Source organism: Salvelinus sp. IW2-2015, linkage group LG4q.1:29 (genome assembly GCF_002910315.2).
Source record: "Salvelinus sp. IW2-2015 linkage group LG4q.1:29, ASM291031v2, whole genome shotgun sequence".
In the NCBI taxonomy this organism is placed as follows: Eukaryota; Metazoa; Chordata; class Actinopteri; order Salmoniformes; family Salmonidae; genus Salvelinus; species Salvelinus sp. IW2-2015.
Window position 1 is genome coordinate 87,468,160 of NC_036842.1, and position 22,893 is coordinate 87,491,052.

The 22,893-nt window shown below is 40.3% G+C and overlaps 1 protein-coding gene across 2 annotated transcripts in view; it reads left to right on the forward strand.

The window, feature by feature from the left end:
* mgat4c (mgat4 family member C) overlaps window positions 1-15,909 on the forward strand; it is a 178,000-nt gene extending 162,091 nt beyond the window's left edge. For both annotated transcript variants that reach the window (XM_023986036.2, XM_023986037.2), the window contains exons 4-6: window positions 9,636-9,785; window positions 10,694-10,841; window positions 10,960-15,909. In XM_023986036.2, coding sequence (XP_023841804.1) covers window positions 9,636-9,785; window positions 10,694-10,841; window positions 10,960-12,116 — 1,455 coding nt within the window. In that variant the 3' untranslated portion in view covers window positions 12,117-15,909. The remainder of the gene's footprint in view (window positions 1-9,635; window positions 9,786-10,693; window positions 10,842-10,959) is intronic.
* The last annotated feature ends 6,984 nt before the right edge of the window (window positions 15,910-22,893 follow it).

The following is a 22,893-nucleotide window of genomic DNA, read 5'->3' on the forward strand; positions in this document are numbered from 1 at the left end:
CCATCATCTACCATCCTCTGACCAGCTCTCTCCGCTCAAGCCATGAACTCACCCTCTCCACCTTCAGAGGATGCAGCTTTCAAAGACTTGGCCTCTATCGGTTGACCTATCATGATATATTTCTTGTTTGTTTTTTGCTCTTGAAGTGCTTTGAGATTCTAAGAAAAGCGCTATAGAAATGTAATACACTATAGTTAACTGTAAATACTACAGTATAATACAGTAAATACTTTAGTCTGCAAAAACACTACAGTGAATTCTATAGTATTTATACCATACTATACTATGGTATTTTTCATGTGGGAAACCTAAATACTTTTAGTATTTAGTACTTTTAGTACTTTCACTATTTGATTTAGCTTGTCTGGAGTAGCTTCTATAAGCAGAGACATTTCCCTGTAGGTGAGGGTTATTTCCTCTCCCTCAGATAAAACATTGATTGCTATTTTTTAATAAACCCAAATCTGTTATGTTGCCTGCATGTCATCAAACAAATGAACAATAGTGTTTACCAAATGGCTTTGTTGTACAACACACCCGCTTATTAAAATGGCATCTCATTAGCCGCATTGAGCAGCCGTTTTACATAAGATTAATTGGCTTTTTTGAAAGCACTTTTTCTTCATTATCATTCTGTCTTGCAAATGGATTCATTGCGCAACAACGATGCATATTCATATTCATTTTAGAGGAAGCTTGGAAATTGTTAGGAAATGAGCCAAAGGTGGACCTCGGCTGGTGTACTGGCAGTACCAGGCACACGCTGAATTATAAACACATGAGCTTCTGCCCCTGAGGCAAATGGGACCAGTTAGTTACTGTATCTGAATGGAATACATTTTGAGACGTTTTTAAATGGGGCATATGCCTTTTTTGTGGATTTCATCATTTGTGTTCTCTCCTAGTTCATTTCATTTTATTTTTTGTGTGTTCTAATTCAACTTTATTGTATCTAAAAAATGCATGGGCAAGACATTAGTGCAGCAAGATATTAGTGCAGCAAGACGAGAGTGCAGCAAGACGAGAGTGCATGTAGGCTACACTCTTTTTGGAGTATGTGGTGCATGTGTGTACTGTTGGTATGTTTCTGTATAGGACTCAACAGTAGGACTTTGAAGTCATATAAGAATATTTCCAGTTACCTCGTCCTCTTTCTGGACATCAATAATAAAAGCAGAAATGCTTTCACTAAAGTTTTGAAAAAACTCAGAACAGATAGGATTAAGACCTATACTCCAGTATGTAAGAATGTGTATATTGCTACATCAGAGAGATACCAGGTTTGTGTTCCAAATGGCACCCTATTCCTTACATAGTGTACTACTTCTGACCATGTGCCCTATGGGACCTGGTCAAAAGTGGTGCACTTTATAGGGAATAGGGTGCCATTTCGGACGTAGGTTGAACCAGATTGAGAGCCTGCCTTAATAAGGTTGAACAAAACAAAAAGTTTTCTTTATGCAAAAAAAATCGACATTAAAATAAGAATTGTATAGTGTTTAACTGAGCCTTGCAGAAATACTTCGAAGTTAAAGGGCTTGCTTTGTTAGAAGCAGAGACTGACAACAATATACATGTATGTACCGAAATACAAACACAGTATGATGCATATAGCATTTGGAGGTAAAGAAAACGGCCGTCTTAACTAGAGTATGTGGTCGTCTGTTCATGCACAACGACATTACATGTCATTAATTACATACTCACTGTATACAGTACACCACTTGAATGTAAAACCTCACCCTTGGCTCGTGTATGTCGTTGCATTTTGGAATTTTTTGTCTCTTGTGACTGGATCATATTTTTATGTGCAACGATATGACATATCATTACCTATTCTGATTATTGGTGACATTTGGAGTCACCAAACATGACTGTAGTCAATTCTCTATGGGGTGACAAGGGGAATCAGACATGGAAAATTAGCCAAAGTCACCAGAGTAGAAAAGCAGTTAGTCTTTGCTCTGAGCATAAATGTCAGTGAACAGTAAACCAGTCGTTAATTAAAGTGTAATTGCGTTACAGGCCGTTTAGTGCCTCATTTAATTCTGTCTGATTATGAGACTAAACATCCATTACTGATTGTAAAAAAATATTTCATCAAACATCTCATTATATGAACATATTATTATATACTCAGTTTTGGTGGTATAGGCCTATCACTTACAGTTTAGTAATTCATATTATCAGATATTAGGCAAAATGTTTAGCATATTTTTTAGAAGTAAGTCAAGTAATGTCCACTAATGTTTGGTGGATGACTCAGAAGTGTTAGAACAACAGTATAGTTGAGTAAGTAAGACTGGAGACATTAGGTCTGAAAATAGCCAATTAATGAACGCAGCACATCCCATAGGACACAGGGAGCCAGACAGACAAAGCCAGCGTGAAAACATCCTCATTAGCTTGTTGTTATTTACAAAATAAAGCAGTACTGAAAACAATGAAAGCAGAGAAACTAAAACCCCAAAACAGAATTTTGGAAAATACAAAACAGAATTTTGGGGGGGGGGAATCTAACAGATTTTATAGTGCCCGCTTAGAGTGGTTCATTAAGAAGAACCTGCCTATTTGAAAGCTAAAAATTAGTAGCTTGCAACATGTAAAAAATGTTTTAAGGAATCTCATGCTATAAAAGATTAGATCCCTGATAAGGCAGTAAAAACAAGGTCTCGAATAACGTCTCGACTACAGCTGAGTTGGTTGCCTGGTCAGGATTATTGGAGATAAATGACTTTTAGTGATTGGTCCAGCGCACACATTCCTCATCAAATATGAATGCTGAAGGGAAGACTGGGGAGATTGGGTGGATGCTGGATGCAGGGTTATAGGATACTCTTCATCAGTCATGAGAGAAGATGTACAGTAGAATACAGTGTCCTGCTGAGACAGCTGCTGACAGAGGATACTGCTGTTTAGGATGCTTTAGTCAACATGGAATAACGGACATGTATTGTTCACTAAGGTAGGCTACTGCATCTTACTTAGCTGTGTAAAGCAGTTTTATATCATGGTTTTTGAGGTCTCAATAGTTTGATTGTTGGGCATTACTTTCAGTGAGGTGTTTTAGGGTTTTGCTAGTAACGTACAAAAAGGAAAATGTAGAAAATGACATAGAATTGTTTTTATGTACAGAATAATGGAATGGTGAAGTTATTCAGTATCTGCTTCTCACTTGTACAGTACTGGTGATTTGTTACATCACTTTCCTCCTTGTTCTAAACCCCAATGATATGAGCACTATTCATCTCTGTGGTTACTTTCCTAATCCCAGAGGCTCATTTCCTAAGAGCACTACTACTTCTGTTCTGTTCTCTGTTGTCAGATTGGTGGGAAACTGGGCCATCTTATTGTGTCTTTCTGTGGTCCTCATTTCAAAACCACAGAGAGACAGAGCCCTTTGAAAAGCCTGCCAATGCCCTGCACTAAATGTGTGGGGAGGAGATAGTGCATTCTCATGTTATCTGCCACGGGCCCCTTGCCCCTTCAGCCATTTTCTCATTTCACAGATTTGACCAGGAGGTGACCTTGGCTTTTTAAGAGCTTTTAAGGCAGAGCCAAGTCCCCCCGTCTACCTTCCGACTCCCGTCTCCAAAAGTGACAGACAGAGAGAATTCTCTCCTCTACTCTTTTTTCTCTCCTGTCCTCAATGGCTTTTTTCTCTCGCCCAGAGCAGCCTCTGTCCAGTCCTTTTATAGATAGAGTGGACGAGCTGCTGACAGTTGTCTGAGGAGAGGAGAGGAGAAGAGAGAAGATATACACGTGAGGCCTCTGGTTCTGGATGAATGCTGCAGCATATGTTGATGACATGTGACGTCATACACAAAGGGCAAGGAGGGACAGTCAGTATGCAGCAGGACTACTCAACACGCAGGTCAGCCATGGGCTGAATGTAGCCTGTCCATGGTGAGAAATTAACAGAATATTTTGACACTTGATAATAACTTCAGAATATGTTACATAACCATGTGGTACTCTAATGCTATGGCATCATGTGTCTCACAGTCTGTGTCTAGCAGTAACACATTTATATGACACCGAAGATAGTGTTCTAACTGAAACCGTGTGTGTGTGTGCCTGTGCGCATGCACGTGCATGTGTGTGTGTGTGTGTGTGTGTGTGCGTGCATTCATATGTGCGTGTATGTGTTTAGTACAACATGTCCGGTGTGTTTTCGAGTGGAAATGAGCCAGCCGTATCGCGGCCCTCCATCTCCAGCCCTCCCCAGCGGGCCTCTGGCGGAGTGCTAATCTGGGTCAAAGAGCAAACTGCTGAGAAGGGCCTTGGAGAGGCTCGCTTACACATGAATCATTTCTCACGCCTCCCGTACTCATTACGCTCGCCACTGATGGAACCACAAAGCCTTTCATGTTTCCTTCTGACCTCAAAGGTAAATACCCAGATAACACTGTGGAAGCAGCCCGGCACCCAATTCACTGTAGCATTCATTGCCCTTACCCCCATCACAGAGACACTTTGAGGGTGTTGCTCCTCGGTCTGATCAGACCCTGTCATTACAGTGGAACTCATATCCTCTTTCAACTGGCCGCTGTGATGTTACAAATGTATGTCAATAGATCACTGTTCTCTCTCTTATCATAGTTCTTTCTTCAATTGATATCAATACAGTCATAATGACAAAGGCAATCTCCCTTTCAAATCCAACATCACAGTGATATAGCCAGTTAATGTTCAGTTGTGCAGTTGTCCAGGTGTGGCATGCCTCCATTTGGTGGCCTTGAAAATATATTATACAACCTTTAGCTTTGTCACTGGCCAACTAGAAGGAAATCCAACAGAAAAATACGGACCATTCCAATGTCGAAGAACCCTCTTTACGATCGCATTTCAATCATGCCTAGCGCCGAGCTATCAGGAGCGCTTGTACGGCAGCCAAAGGACTACCATTTGTTCCAAGTGTTTTGAAGCCTGATTGCGCTGAAGCTAGCATCAACGGGCGACACATGTTCAATATTTTATGAGGAACCCATTCCAGAAGATACCGCACCTGTGTCACCTGCTCTGGTCCTTGCATAAAAAGCTTGGATGGTAATAAATGGCAATGAGTTTTAGGACTGTATGTGGATCCAAACTGCGGCTGGACTTAGAACAAAGCTTAGCTTCCTAGATGTCATCAAAAATAGGTAATGGTGTTGAATTGGAAGCATCCATATCACTATGGACTTCTGCCAGACAGAGGGAGGCTTAGAGAGTATTAAAATGTTAGTCTATGCAGTCACTACCAAAAGTTCTTCTGGATAAGAGCGTCTGCTAAACGACTAAAATGTTAATAGATATGCAGGCAGGAAGGCATTGGTATGAGGAATGTTTCTAATTTCCTGTTTGCGAGGTGCACCACCAAGCCCTTATGGGAGAACAGCTGGAGCTGCAGTTGTCAACGGGCTGGCTCTGGCTCCCATGGGGCAGTGGTGGCAGCGAGGGCCAGCTTGGGCAGCATGTCTGGGGGGAAACACACACACACACACAGTGTGTCCTGGGGGGAATCTCACACACAAGCTCCCGTTAGAGTCTGTGCGATCAGGCTGCTGACAGCGGTGACAGGCCTGGAGCAGGAGAGGAGTGAGGGGAGTGTGTGTACATCTGTTTGGACCTTGGCACCGATGAGCCTCTGGAGTTCCACACAGCCAGCCAGCTTGTCGGTACCGGTTACTGGTAGAACACAGCGTCTGGACCCAATGAAGATGATCAGATCTGATAAGGTGTTGGCAGCTAAGTGAGCACACAGTCACGGTGCCGACAGACTGAGCAGCAAACAAGAGGGGCGCAGAATCAATGCGGGTGTGTCCTGTAGTTTCAGTAGAAGTTAGAATAGGAGTTAGTGGAATACAAGATGGAAGAGGAGCTGTATCTTCTCAGGTTGGGGAACATGATTGACAATGTTCCAGCCTTGATAGTTGTAGCCTTGTTGGGGTGTATGGTAATATCTATGGATTGCATGATGAAATTGCTTTCAACTTTTTAATTTATTGCTCCAAAGAGTGATAGTGCACCAATAGTAATCCCCTTCGGTGTGCTGCCTATGTTGATAATTCAGCATCTTTCAAAAAAGAGGTCGATATCTGACACAGTCCTTTAAGTCTTTGTAGATGATAGATTCTCTTTGTGTGACAAATTCCATAAGAATGTGGTAATTGGTCAACTGTTTGGCCAATTTGAATTCTTTGCTAAAAAAAAAAAAATCATAATGAAGGGATTTATTATTCCGCGCTTTGCTACAATTTTGTTATCAACACCAGCCTCCGGTATTTCCCTCTTTTGTGGGAGAAAGAAAATCCATTGAAAGTGGCTGAAGGCCTGACACAAAGCAACTGCTGAACCCCTGCAAATCTGCAGGCTTAATTGATTATTTGTGCAGAGCTGTATATCTGTGAGGTGCAGGATACCCAGGGGAAATAATGTCAAACAGATAACAACATCAAATGTGGGAGAATTGCTTTCTGCTGGCCATTTTATTAATCTTTTTCCCTTTTCTCATTCACAATGTGTTTTCCATCCGGGTTTTCCCATTACACGAGGCTCGCCAATTTTTTTATTTTTTTAAGTGTCACTAAATTGCGGAGTTTAAAGTGACTTAGACTCAAAAGAAAGTGTTTGTTAAGGGTTTATTTTGACGTCTGAATATCACATTGAGACTCCAAGGTTGTTCCCACCTCACACTCCCAGAGGAGAACTCTTTACTACAAAATCTTCACTTCATTATTCCGTCTTCCTCAGTGCCCTGCTGCCAGTAGCCTGCTAAAGGAATGAATTCATTATGTAGATAATACTGTACACAAACACATTGAAAAGCTTGGTATTCTTGATTATTTTATTGCCAGAGCTTGTCAAATGCAGGTTTCAGAGATATTTCACTTTTGCTTTGACAGTGTAACCATTCTCTGGGGTGGTATCTTGAATATATAATATTCAATATAATATTCAATATAATACAATTTTATTTCAGTGGGGTGAGCTACAGAGGAGTCGAGCCTTGAGAGGCATTAGTGGAAATGGTGGAATTTGACTTGAGTTTTGTACTTACAGTGCTCAACTCAACACCCTTTAACTACTTTCCTCACTCTTCAGATCCATTTCCCTTACAGACTGTAAGTGACAGGTAGCAGTCTTTCATAGATAGCTATCAAACCATTTCCAACTGATGTGAGAGACTACTACAGCGTGTTGTGTACTGTTATCATATCATAAGTAGTATTCTATCAATGAGTGGCAGTGGTGCGGTTTCTTTGGTTCAGTTCAAAGTATAATGGCTCTTTATCACTATCCTGCTGCAATGTTACAGCAGGGAGATCGGATGGCTGAGGGAGTGATTGACTGCCATTATGACAGCCCATTAAAATACACTTACCCCTTTCTCTGCAAACCACAGACTAAGCTCCTCTGGACTCATGATAGTCAACACATGCACGCATGCACTCGCTCGTGCACACACATTCATATTTTAGAGACAGTCCGGTACACTTATAGACACATCCCCTCAAAAAACCTGATTTGATTTTGGTACAGGATATGCATATTGCATATCAAAAGCCTTTCCTTTTGGGGAAAGCAGTGCAGATTTCGGGCACATCCTTGCCACAGCAGCTCTTTGAGTGTGCAATAAGAGTGTAGAGAGTGAAGTAGGTACCTGCAGCTGTGCCTTTGGCAGGTTTAGGCCACAGCTTCCTCTATCACGCCCGAGCCCAGATAGACTGAATTATTGAAACAAGGTATGCATCCCAAATGTCACCCTATTCCCTTTTAAGAGCACTACTTTTTGACCATGGTCCTACTTTTGACTAGTACTCGAATAGGGTGCCATTCAGGATGCAGGCAAGCAGCCAGTACAAAGTGCTAATCCAACCTGCATTATCAGGACACCAAATCCAGCACTCATGTGTGAGAGACAGAATACCACCCACCCAGCATGAAGCAGAAAATTCTAAAATTGTCCAGTTGTGTAATTGTAGTATTTCGTCTGCAGTGGCCCAACTAACATTTATTTTGTTTATTTCAAGATGCGTTTCTTTCTTCCAACCTCTCCCCTGTTGTCATTTGCTTATTTTCCCGTAATGTAGTTTAAAAAAGCGACTGAAAAAGGTTGCCAGTGCCACATTTTGCTGTGGCTGTTGGCTTTTGACAGGAAGAGGTGACAGAGGTGACCCAGGAACTATTTTATCAGGTGGTGGTGTTGAGTCCACTGTGCTGCTGCTGTGGAATGAAGTCACCACTGCAGCTTTTTGTCTGATGTTAGTCAACCACACTACAGAGGTACCTTTGGAAGGACATACAGATGTAGGATCTTAACGTGATCACTCTTTTTGTTGGTGAGAATGTCCCTGCACCACAGAAAATGCAGATGACCTTTGTGATTTACATAGATTCACTGAAAACCAACACTAACACACAGTTATATTAACAGTATGAAATTTTCCTCTAGACTACTTTTAGCTAGCTAATAGCCTAACATTATGGACTAAACGTTCAAATCCTCTTGTTGCAGGATTATTTAGCTGTGACAATATAGGTCAAATTAAGATCCTACATCTGTAATTATCCGGCCTGATCTCACTCTAGACCACATCAGCTAAAACCTGCCACTTTGTGGTCTCTTCAACAACCAGGGTCGGCCAGCCCTGCAGTAAATTGCACTGACTGAGTTTGGAAATGTAATGGCTGTGTGGCAGTGTAGGCTACTATTTGAGAGAGAGAGATTTGGAAGTCACAAGCTGTCAGTGTAGATGATGAGAGCTACTTGTTTGGCTCAAGATTATATTATTTCTATTATTAGAACTCTTGGCCACTAATTGATGCATTTACTGTAGGCAGGTGTTTCTTTAGGCTACCATCATAATGACTAGAACAAATGTTCCATCAATACCTATTCTTTTTCAATGATTTGTTCAATACCTTTTTATACTGTATACCTTACCAGTTGGCTACTAGAGGACATGGAGATATACCAATGTAGAAATTAAAGGAGAGTTGTCTGTTAAAATGTTTTCAACTCTGTAAGCCATAATTATGCAAAATTGCAAAAGCATCAACAGTGTCTAATTACGCACAACCAATACCAGTTATGATTGAATAAATAGCCTTCAAAGAGACAGGATGTTAGCGTCAGTTTTAGACCCCGAACAGAAATGTATTGACCAGCCCTATTCCCATGTGATCCAGGCTCCCGGTGTTCGTGATCGATATGTGTGTGGTCATTGAACCAAGCTTACAGCTAGTTTGTATTCCATTAGGCATCTCCGGGGCTTTGTAGCAGTGTCACAAAAGAGCTTGCTGACGCCTAATTGCGTTCTAGAAAAAAAACAAGATTTATTTATATGTCACTCTTCGTATTCTTTGATCAATTTCTGGTGGTACTAGTTGTATTCCACTAGAATATTTATATGTCAGTTGTTTGCCAGTGCCATGTTATTTTGAAAATAGTTTTTCCCCACTATGCACTATGTCCAGGAAGAGTTGTACTAACGTGATTTCAGTACAACAATTTGATGCTTGAAAGAACAGGAAATTATTTATAACCAACTTCATCTGATGGCCAACCCAGTCTCATGAACTATATGTTCCATTTCAACGTTTTTCTACGCGGCTTGCTAATGTGCCGTTCCCCCTGTGTTTCCCTGCAGATCCCAGTGAGTGGCTCCATCATGAGGCTGGTGTGGAAGTCCCTGGACAAGATGAGGTGCTTCCGTAAACGCTCCACCATTCCATTCCTGGGGGTCCTGATCACCTGTCTACTCTTCCTCAACCTGTACATGGAGGATGGATACGTCCTGGTGAGTCTTCTTCTATATTTTTCACTTGAGTCATAAAGGGCAAGTTCACACAATTTTTTAAAGGTCAGATGTTTAAAGTTTAAAGGCAGGCTCAGACTACCTGCAGGCTCCGATCCCAAATAAAGTTTTAAAAAACATAATAGCCACAATATAATTACTACTATTTAGGGGGTGCCTCCCTATTCCATTGTTTTGGGATTGAGGCCTGCAGATTCCCGCTGATGTAGGATCCTCACAGCAGATGACATAGAATATGGATTCCAAACTAGATCCGTTTTTGGGGTATTAAAACATCTGACAGAATTAGATTTTGGGGTGTACTACCCTCTTCGACCTCTCTCCTCTCCTTAATCAAACAACACCATTTTCACCCACAAGTTCACTTTAGTATTTAACCATGTTGTCCCTTTTATAATTACTTGTTTTCAAAAGGAAACATATTTAAATTTTCATGATGTGGACACAAAGCCGATGATTTATTTTTTATTCATGATGCCATCAAATCTTGGTAATCATAACACATTATCTGTATTTGTTATTTAAATTATTGAGGAGTTTTGCATATCTTCAATGATATTGTGCTCTCACAAAGTCCATTTCCATGGCAATAAAAAATGTCTCAATGGTTTTAGAAATCTTTGAAATCAGTATGATGCATCCACATTTCTTATCGGTTGGCTAACCCTAATTTTTCTTTTTATACAGGATATTCTTGAGGAGTTTAAAACCAAAGTGTGTTATTTCTACCTCTGTATTAATTACAGACAAATGTGAGACATGTCAAGGAAATTAGTTGACTTTGCTGTGTGTGTTTGTCTGTAGCTTAGATGAGATGAGACATTGGTTTGTTTGGCATTCACTATGTGAAGTCGTCTCATCTGATCTGTTGTCTTTGTTGTGTGTTGCAGGAGGAGGATAAAAGACCGCTGAGAGAGACATCAATTCATCCTTCAAACTCTGAGAGATATGTTCACACCTTCAGAGACCTCACTAATTTCTCGGGAACCATAAACGTCACATATCGTTACCTCGCTGGGAACCCACTGCCCCGAAAGAGTAACTGTATCTTTGACTGTCATTACATGTTGTTTTACCTTGGTCACCTTCATCTTTGTTATTCCACAAATTATATTTTCAATGTACGCTTTAATAATATAGACTTTTCTGTTTACAGAATATCTTACAATTGGATTGTCATCCGTGAAAAGAAAAAGAGGGAATTACCTCATGGAGACGATCAAATCAATTTTTGACCAGTCCAGTTATGAGGAGCTGAAAGAGATTGTGGTGGTGGTCCACCTGGCAGACTTTGACCTGGCCTGGTGTGAAAACCTGGTGCAGGACATCTCCAGGAAGTTTGCCCACCACATCATCGCTGGGCATCTCCTTGTGATCCATGCCCCTGAGGAGTACTATCCATCACTGGATGGGCTAAAAAGGAACTACAAYGACCCAGAGGACAGGGTACGATTCCGCTCCAAGCAGAACGTCGACTACGCCTTTCTCCTCAACTTCTGCACCAACCTCTCTGATTTCTACATGATGCTGGAGGATGATGTCCGCTGCTCACGGAACTTTCTGACATCCCTGAAGAAGGTGGTCACCTCCAGGGAAGGCTCCTACTGGGTGATGCTGGAGTTCTCCAAGCTTGGCTACATAGGGAAGCTCTACCACTCAAGAGACTTGCCACGCCTGGCCCACTTCCTGCTCATGTTCTACCAGGAGATGCCCTGTGACTGGCTCCTCATTCACTTCCGGGACCTGCTTGCCCAGAAAGACGTGATCCGCTTCAAGCCCTCCTTGTTCCAGCACATGGGCTACTACTCCTCATATAAAGGGGCAGAGAACAAGTTGAAGGATGATGACTTTGAAGAAGACTCAATTGATATCCCTGACAACCCTCCTGCTAGCTTATACACAAACATTCATGTATTTGAAAACTATGACGCCACCAAGGCTTATAGCAGTGTGGATGAATACTTTTGGGGGAAACCCCCCTCTACCGGAGATTTCTTTGTTATAGTCTTTAACAAATCAACTAAAATAAGCAAAATCAAAATCGTGACAGGAACGGACGATCGTCAGAACGATATCCTGCACCATGGAGCTCTGGAAGTAGGAGAGAAGCTGGTGGGGACAAAGAGGGGAAGGCAGTGTTCTTCCTACATCACGTTAGGGGACTTTAAATATGGCAACATTGAGGTTCAAGACGTGGACCACAAGATTGCCTTTGACATTGAGTGTGTTCGTATTGTGGTGACTGCCAGTCAGAAAGAATGGCTGATCATTAGGAGTATAAGCTTGTGGACTACACAACCTCCCAATCAATGAGGACAATACAAAAACAGTTGGTTTAGACAACAGTTGGTTTAGTAATTCATTTGACAGTGTATTTATTTATGTACTTATTTATATATTCATTTATACATTTTTGCATTTATTTTGTAATTTATTTTCACATTTATGTATTTCATTTTATAGTATACTGTATGTATTCATTCATATTTTGATCTAGATTTTTTTATATTTGAAGGTACCTTTATCGAGTTATACAGTTATGGAAATCATCACAATCCATGTTTTTAAGGATTGTCTGACTGACCTCTTTTATGGGTGTGACCCGTTTTTATGGGTGTGACCCGTTTTTATGGGTGTGACCCGTTTTTATGGGTGTGACCTCTTTTATGGGTGTGAGTATATAGGAATGGTCTGTTGGTTATTTCACTCATGATGTTATTTATTTTTCTGTATATTTTTCTCAGTTTCTTTCCACATCGAAAGCAGCCTCTAGGTCCTCTGGTCTTGAACAGTGTTGCTTAATAAATAACACCCCTGCAGACAATTTTTGCCCCAGGAACATAGCATTGCACCAAATGTTCTTGCTATCAGTAAGTACTGTAGCTCCATTCACCTCTTCCCGAAGTTATCCTTTACATGTTACCCTATAAGCATTATGATGGTAAATATTTCCACAAATATCCATTGTGTCAGGGCTTTACTTTTGTCAGTGCTGCTTCAATCCCTCCTATCTAGGCTGGTGTGGTGTTGAAGTGTTGGAGCGAGCTGTGCTATTTCCCTGGCACTGTATGTTCCATCAGAGCCACTGACGGGAGAACAATGTTTGTTTTCACCCATCTTCTCTAACAGCTCAGATCGGATTGTGAAAAATGGGGTGGACCTGATCTTTCCCTTTTTTTCACCACAGCACAATTTTACCCCAGTAAATTGGTCTGTTTTTGGCACTCTTTCTCTGCTTTACACCAGCAAACAACAACCCCCCCCCCCCCCTGGAGCTTGGCTCTCCAGTACATTTTCTCTCTTTCCCCTATGTTGTGCTCTCAGCCACTAATGTATCTTCTCTTAGAATGTTTCTGTAATATAGAAACAAATACATTTTACTCTGTGTGGTACCCATGGGCGATGGTATATTATGTACTGTGTTTTGGTATAGTACATACAATTATATCCCCAGCTACTTTATCATAATACCTCTGTCCAGAACTTAAAGCCACCGTCTGTAAAATGTTCAGTAATATACAATTAATAAAACATACCCTGTAATTTTGAAAAAAATACATATAAAGTAAATTCTCAAAATGAGATAAGGACTACTGTCATAACAATTCAGAAACGATTTTGAAGAATCACCTTGTCCTCTCCTTTTTCATACAATGTTGTTCTGTTAGCAAGTGTAGCTTTGTGACAAATATCTTTCCATAATCAAGAGCATCATCACTTTCAACAAATCTTTGCAATGCAATAAAATGATAAATGTTTGCTTACATGATACCAATATTCTGTTGAAATACTAAAGGTGGAGGTGGAGGCATGGTTCAAAACCTACAGCAGTTTTTCTTTTCACACAAAATGCCTTGTTATGGTATACCTGCTGTTTCAATCACTCACATCCATTTCTAAAGCCCATTTTACATCAGCAGTTGCTTATACAGAAACCCAGCTTAAAACCCCAAAGAGCAAGCAATGCAGATGTAGAAGCACAGTGGCTAGGGAAAACTCCCTACAAAGGAACCTAGTGAGAAACATAGAGAGGGACCAGGCTCTGAGGGGTGGCCTGTCCTCTTATGGCTATGCCAGGTGGAGATTATAAGGGTGCATGGCCTGTTCCATGTTGTTCTCCCATTTGGTCTTGTTCAGACACAGATCAAGGGTTTCTCTTTATCCATGGCTCTGATCTATTCATTATAAGCTTCTGTGTTCCAAATCACCTTGAATAACAACCTTTTCCTTCTTATCAAACATTTGATTACATGAGCCCCCAACCTCTTATGACTTCATTTTGTGCATATTAAAAAGTCAGTAAATAAGGTAACGATTCACTGTTTATAGCTCCTCCTTTCAATACAATTGCTATGGTCATAATTAAATTGTAGTGCTCTGTACAAACAAACCTTTTAGTAGATGCTCTTATCCAGGGCAACTTACAGGAGCAATTAGGCTTAAGTGCCTTGCTCAAGGGCTCTGGGATTCAAACCAGCAATCTTTCGGTTACTGGCCCAATGCTCTTAACAACTAGGCTACCTGCTGCCCCGTCATCTTTTGTACAGGTCATCAAAATATATGTTACTTCTTCTTAAGCCCATTCTACAAAATGATATAGTTTCACTTCAAGTTCTCTGCCGTTTAGAACATAATGTCTTACTGCAAACATTATTAAAAGGCCCAGTGTGGTCCTTTCATTCAAATGTTGTGGACTTTATTGAAATGTGTAAGAACATTATTACAGAATGCAATGAAATATATGTGCTGATGTACACAGCAGTGCCAACGAATCAGGTCAGTGTACTACCTGTAATGATACAGCTTAAGCCATGGACACATGTCACAGTAGGATCCCTGGTTTTCCTGGAATCCCTAGGGATATTCCTGGGATAGAGTGATTCCAAGATTCCTTTATTTGATCCTGGGAGGTTGTTGTACATGGATATTACTTGAGGGGAAATTGCTGTCATAGCTGAAGAAAGACTGAAGTCAAAACTAGCATTTACATCTTGGCGGGGAAACATAGAAATATGAATAAATTCTGTTCAGCTCAGTGTCAGCAAACTGATGCGTACAGTTGTTCCGCCTTTGGCGACTTGACTTCAAACAGCAATATCTCCTAATACTTTTTAGTGAGCTCAACGTATACATTATGTGGTAGCAAATGCACCCCATTAGATAATTCCAGGGTGTTTTTTTTATAATAATTTCCAACAGATCAGTAGCCATGCTACCCAGGAGCCTTCTGTCACTGTTCCCATAACTCACGAATAACAAGAGAAAGCAGTGTATAAATGGAAATTCTGGGTTGTTGGGAAGTTTTGCTGTCTTCCAATTGTGAGTGTACAAAGGTGCATGCATCTGAACAACACCAAGTGTTAAGTGAGTAATTGAATCCTTTTATATTCCAGGATCTATAACTTGTTGTCCAGCATCTGCAGTGGAACTTGACTGAAAATGTACTTGGTTTGTGACTAGATGCTTACCAATACTACCTTACTTACATACAACAGGTTAAATCTCACTTGTGCTATATTGTTCAGTGGAGAGAATGTGTAGAGATGTCGTTTTCGTGTTGTATTTTCCAACATTGTTCGTCAAACAGTACTGTATGTATATTGTTGTAAAATGACATATATTTTTTTACATGTATCATTTCAAATGTTTTATTGTATATATTGTATTTAAAATCAATTTAGATTAAACAAAACGAATGCCAATAACCTTGGGGGAAGTACATTGACTTTGCAAAAGTCTACCACTACTTTCATTGATATCATAAGTCTAGCACTACTTTTATTGATATCAAAAGTCTACCACTACATTCATTGATATCAAAAGGGGGGAAAAGGCTGTGTGAGAAATTGCACAGAACAAAATGATGAATGACATCATCGTCTGCAGCAGTACATTCAGTGGGGAATGAATATGGTATTCAATGGTTAAAGGAGAGAGAAAGAGCTATTGAGAACAAGTTAGCCTTGAGTCAATACAGTATGTGTTATTATAATGTCTTTGCCTGAACATGTTACAGTATGTTTTGATATAGAAATGTTTACCAATAAATGTAGATCCTGCAATTTGGCTACCCTCGTCACAGTGCAAATAAAAAAAACTGGTGTGACATTTGCTGTTCCTTGAAACTTCCAGCAAACGCAGGAAGGCAACGTGTTTGACTCAGATCTTGCAGTAGCCAAGAGCAAAATACATACATTATTCATTTCAACATTCATGTGCTTTCTGCCTTTTTACTGTAGCCTTTTTACTGCATACTTAATGTCTGTGTAGTGCTAGGGTCTTACTGCCTTTTGGGGAGGAACTGTTTATAACAGTGCTTCATCACGATGCTCTTTGTTTGGCTTACAGAGGACAGGACGTGCATTACTTTACCATATTTAAGACAGCTGTCATAGACAACAGACATCAAGTATAGGATGGTTCTGAAAGTGGGCTGAGCACTGTGGACTCAAAGCACTGTCAGTTATGGCCAATATTTGAAATATAGAAATGTGTATATACGTGAATATATACTGAACAAAAATATAAACCCAACATGCAACAATTTCAAAGATTTTACTGAGTTATCGCTCATATAAGGAAATCAATCATTTGAAAAAAATGTACTATTAGGCCCGAATCTATGGATTTCACGACTGGGAATACAGATATGCATCTGGTCACAGATACCTTAAAAAAATTGGTCAGAAAACCAGTCAGTATTTGGTGTGACCACCATTTGCCTAATGCATCACGACACATCTACTTCGCATTAGTCAGGCTGTTGATTGTGGCCTGTGGAATGTTTTCCTACTCCTCTTCGATGGCTGTGCGAAGTTGCTGGATACTGGAACACGCTGTCTTACTCATTGATCCAGAGCATCCCAAACATGCTCAATGGGTGACCTGTCTGAGTATGCAGGCCATGGAAGAACTGGGACATTTTCAGCTTCCAGGAATTGTGTACAGATCCTTGCGACATGGGGCTGTGCATTATCATGCTGAAACATGAGGTGATAACAGCGGATGAATAGCACGACAATGAGCCTCAGGATCTCGTCACGGTATCTCTGTGCATTCAAATTGCCATCGATAAAATTCAATTTTGTTTGTTATCCGTAGCTTATACCTGCCCATAACCCCACCACCATCACAGGGCACTCTTTTCACAACGTTGACATCAGCAAACCACTCGCCCACACAACGCAAACCACCCAAATTCTCTAAAATGATGGTGGAGGTGACTTATGGTAGAGATATCAACATTCAATTCTCTGGCAACAGCTCTGGTGGATATTCCTGCAGTCAGCATGCCAAAACTTGAGACATCTGTGGCATTGTGTTGTGTGACAAAACTGCACATTTTAGAGTGGCCTTTATTGTCCCCAGCACAAGGCGCACCTGTGTAATGATCATGCTGTTTAATCAGCTTCTTATGTCAAACCTGTCAGGTGGATGGATTATCTTGGCAAAGGACAAATGCTCACTAACAGGGATGTAAACAAACATTTTTGAGAAATAAGCTTTTTGTGCGTATGGAACATTTCTGGGATCTTTCATTTCAGCTCATGAAACATGGGACCAATACTTTACATGTTGTGTTTATCTGTACTTATACTTAGATTTGAGTTCCTGTATAGTGAGATTTTAGACTCCTCACACTGGGCTGGTTGTTGGTTGGTAATATACTTTTACAGGTCTTTAACTTTCCCTTCCAGACACAGATACTAGATTCAGACCTTCGTTCCACCCTGCCCATCTCTTCAAAGTGAACTGGAACCATACGGGAGGTGAGTCTACACAGCAGCCAGCATATCTCGGCAACCATTTCTAATGCACACTTTAGAGAGCTGCCAGAGTGGCGTGTCCAAAGCAATAACCCATAATAGGTAGTGCACCAGACGCAGTTGCAGTCGACACCACCCAAATCCATTCCTGGTTGCCATGGTACCGCCAGCAGTGTGTAACTAGAAGCGCAACACTGCACCATCAGGTAATATGAATTGTTTGGATTTCCTCGTTTGACTTTTGATCAGTTACGCTCCTGGCTCCCGCAGCCTGACTGAACTCACCTCTGTGATCATCACAGTGGATGCTAATTCGCTTCACATAGGCCTACAGTGCTGTACAGTATGTGGTGGAGATGCCCGTGTATGAATCCAATCCAAAAAGCATTCGATTCACTTCCAAGATGCAGCACGTTTCGAGATTAAAACATTTATTGTTTTGAATCCAGGTGGATGTAGTATATTTTGAGAATATTGTGTACTGATGCACCATCACATGTACAGTATTTGTCTGTGCGCCAGTAACACAGTTTATTATTATTTGTATTTTATTTAACTAGGCAAGTCAGTTAAGAACAAATTCTTATTTACAAAGACGGCCTAGCAAAAGGCCTCCTGCGGGGACGGGGGCTGGGATTAAAAATAAAAATATAGGACAAAACACACATCACGACAAAAGAGACACCACAACACTACAGAGAGAGACCTAAGACAACCACATAGCATGACAGTAACACATGACAACACGGCATGGTAGAAACACCACATGACAACAACATGGTAGCAACACAACATGGTTTATGTAACAGTGAAGAGTTACATGAACCTGAGGTAGCATGGTAAAGTTGAAGGTCAACCAGAAGGGGCTTGTTATGAGCATGCGTGCAAACATGTGGAGGAGACAAAAATAAGGAAAGTGGAGAGCCTCGAACAGATGAATGGGTAAATAAGGGCCTTTAAAAGCCTCGGGGAGAAGAACAGACGGGGGGGGGGGGAGGTGATGAATGGCTTGCAATTAAGCTGGCGGGAGACTGTGATTGTGTGTGCTGGTGGTGGGAGGATCCCAAGCCGGGTGTTCGGAGCGTTCCGTCGACCACATGCTTTGAGGAGGTGATGACCGGAGCCTGGCGACTAGCCGCGTCTGCAACCAGAGAGACACAGGATTGGACCAGGCATGTAAACATAGACCAGAGCAGCCTCTATTGTAGTGTATCTGACAAATCACTAATCAGGGATCCTAAAGGGGATGGATGAGATGGAAAGGTATTGTAAAGCAGTGTTCAGGCAACACCCATATCTGGATGGTCATTTGGGTTAGTCAAAACAGCATTCTTTCCTTGCCAGAGAGCAATTTAGTAGGTTTTCATAAAAATGAAGGGAAAAAGGCCAAGGTCTTGATAGTTGAGTTGAATAAAGTAACAACACCATACAGCTGTTGGATAGGTTCATGACATCACCATCAGAATCTTACTCATTGCAATCAGAATCATACTCATCAGAATCTTACTCATCATCATCAGAATCTTACTCATCACCATCAGAATCTTACCCAACATCATCAGAATCTTACTCATCACCATTAGAATCTTACTCATCAGAATCTTACTCATCGCCACCATCAGAATCTTACTCATCACCGTCAGAATCTTACACATCACCATCAGAATCTTACGCATTACCATCAGAATCGTTCTCATCATCATCAGAATCTTACTCATCAAGATCCAAATCTTACTCATCATCACCATAAGAATCGTACTATTCACCATCAGAATCTTACTCATCATTAACAGAATCTTACTCATCACCATCAGAATCTTACTCATCATCACCATAAGAATCTTACTCATCATCACCATCAGAATCTTTCTCATCAACATCAGAATCTTACTCATCACCATCAGAACCTTACTCATCACCATCAGAATCTTACTCATCACCATCAGAATCTTACTCATTACCATCAGAACGTTACTCATCACCATCAGAATCTTACTCATCACCATTGTCAGAATCTACTCATCACCATCAGAAATCTATTATCAACACCATCAGAATCTTACTCATCACAACAGAATCTTACTCATCACCATCAGAATTTACTCATTCACATCAGCAATCTTACATTCAATCACCATCAGAATCTTACTCATCACCATCAGAATCTACTCATCATCACCATCAGAATCTTACTCATTCCACCATCAGAATCTACTCATCACCATCAGAATCTTACTCATCACCATCAGAATCTTACTCATCTACCATCAGAATCTTACCATCACCATCAGAATCTTACTCATCACCATCAGAATCTTACTCATCATCACATTAAGAATCTTACTCATCCACCATCAGATCTTACTCATCACCATCAGAATCTTACTCATCACCATCAGAATCTTACTCATCACCATCAGAATCTTTCTCATTACCATCAGAATCTACTCATCACCATCAGAAATCTACTCATCATCACCATCAGAATCTTACTCATTCACCATCAGAATCTTACTCTCATCCACATAAGAATCTTACTCATCACCATCAGAATCTTTACTCATCACCATCAGAAATCTTACTCATCATCACCATCAGAATCTTACTCATCACCATCAGAATCTTATCATCATCACCATCAGAATCTACTCATCACCATCAGAATCTTAACGCATCATCACCATCAGAATCTTACTCATCACCATCAGAATCTTACTCATCACCATCAAGAATCTTACTCATCACCATCAGAAACTTACTCATCACCATCAGAATCTTACTCATCATCACCATCAGAATCTTACTCATCACCATCAGAATCTTACTCATCACCATCAGAATCATTACTCATCACCATCAGAATCTACTCATCACCATCAAATCTTACTCATCACCATCAGAATCTACTCATTACCATCAGAATTTACTCATCACCATCAGAAAACTTACTCATCACCATCAGAATCTTACATCATCACCATCAGAATCTACTCATCATCACCATCAGAATCTTACTCATCACCATCAGAAACTTACTCATCACACCATCAGAATCTTACTCATCACCATCAGAATCTTACTCATCATCACCATCAGAATCTTACTCATCACCATCAGAATCTTACTCATCACCATCAGAATCTTACTCATCATCCACCATCAGAATCTTACTCATCACCATCAGAATCTTACTCATCACCATCAGAAATCTTACTATAATCACATAGAATCTATCATCACCATCAGAATCTTACTCATCATCACCATCAGAATCTTACTCATCACCATCAGAATCTTACTCATCACATCAGAATCTTACTCATCACCATCAGAATCTTACTCATCACCATCAGAATCTTACTATCATCACCATAAGAATCTTTTCTCATCACGATCAGAATCGTACTCATCACCATCAGAATATTTACTCATCACCATCAGCATCTTACTTCATCATCACACATCAGAAATCTTACTCATCACCATCAGAATCTTACTCATCACCATCAGAATCTTACTCATTACCATCAGAATGTTACTCATCACCATCAGAAACTTACTCATCCACCATCAGAATCTTACTCATCATCACCATCAGAATCTTACTCATCATCACCATCAGAATCTTTCTCATCACCATCAGAAACTTACTCATCACCATCAGAATCTTACTCACTCACCATCAGAATCTTACTCATCATCACCATCAGAATCTTACTCATCACCATCAGAATCTTACTCATCACCATCAGAATCTTACTCAATCATCACCATCAGAATCTTACTCATCACCATAGAATCTTACTCATCACCATCAGAATCTTACTTATAATCACTATTAAGAATCTTACTCATCACCATCAGAATCTTACTCATCATCACCATCAGAATCTTACTTATCACCATCAGAATCTTACTCATCACCATCAGAATCTTACCCAATCACCATCAGATCTTACTCATCACCATCAGAATCTTACTTATCATCACCATAAGAATTTTCTCATCAGATCAGAATCGTACTCATCACCATCAGAATTTACTCATCACCATCAGCATCTTACTCATCATCACCATCAGAATCTTACTCATCACCATCAGAATCTTACTCATCATCACATCAAGAATCTTACTCATCAACCATCAAGAAATCTACTCATCACCATCAGAATCTTACTCATCACCATCAGAATCTTACTCATCACCATCAGAATCTTTCTCATTACCATCAGAATCTTTACTCATCACCATCAGAATCTTACTCACACACCATCAGAATCTTACTCAATCACCATCAGAATCTTACTCATCATCATATAAGAATCTTACTCATCACCATCAGAATCTTACTCATCACCATCAGAAATCTTACTCATCATCACCATCAGAATCTTACTCATCACCATCAGAATCTACTATACTCACCATCAGAATCTTACTCATCACCATCAGAATCTTACTCATCATCACCATCAGAATCTTACTCATCACCAGGTCAGAATCTTACTCATCACCATCAGAAACTTACTCATCACCATCAGAATCTTACTCATCAATTCACCATCAAAATCTTACTCATCACACAGAATCTTACTCATCACCATCAGAATCTTTACTCATCACCATCAGAATCTTACTCATCACCATCAGAATCTACTCATCACCATCAGAATCTTACTCATTACCATCAAATGTTCTACTCATCACCATCAGAAACTTACTCATCACCATCAGAATCTTACTCATCATCACCATCAGAATCTTAACTCATCATCACCATCAGAATCTTTCTCATCACCATCAGAAACTTACTCATCACCATCAGAATCTACTCATCACCATCAGAATCTTACTCATCATCACCATCAGAATCTTACTCATCACCACCATCAGAATCTTACTCATCACCATCAGAATCTTACTCATCATCACCATCAGAATCTTACTCATCACCATCAACAGAAACTTACTCATCACCATCAGAATCTTACTCATCATCACCATCAGAATCTTACTCATCACCATCAGAATCCTTACTCATCATCCCATCAGAATCTTACTCATCACCATCAGAATCTTACTCATCACCATCAGAATCTTACTTCATTACCATCCAGAATGTTACTTCATCACCATCAGAAACTTACTCAATCACCATCAGAATCTTACTCATCATCACCATTCAGAATCTTACTCATCATCACCATCAGAATCTTTCTCATCACCATCAGAAACTTTACTCATCACCATCAGAATCTTACTCTCACCATCAGAATCTTACTCATCATCACCATCAGAATACTTACTCATCACCATCAGAAATC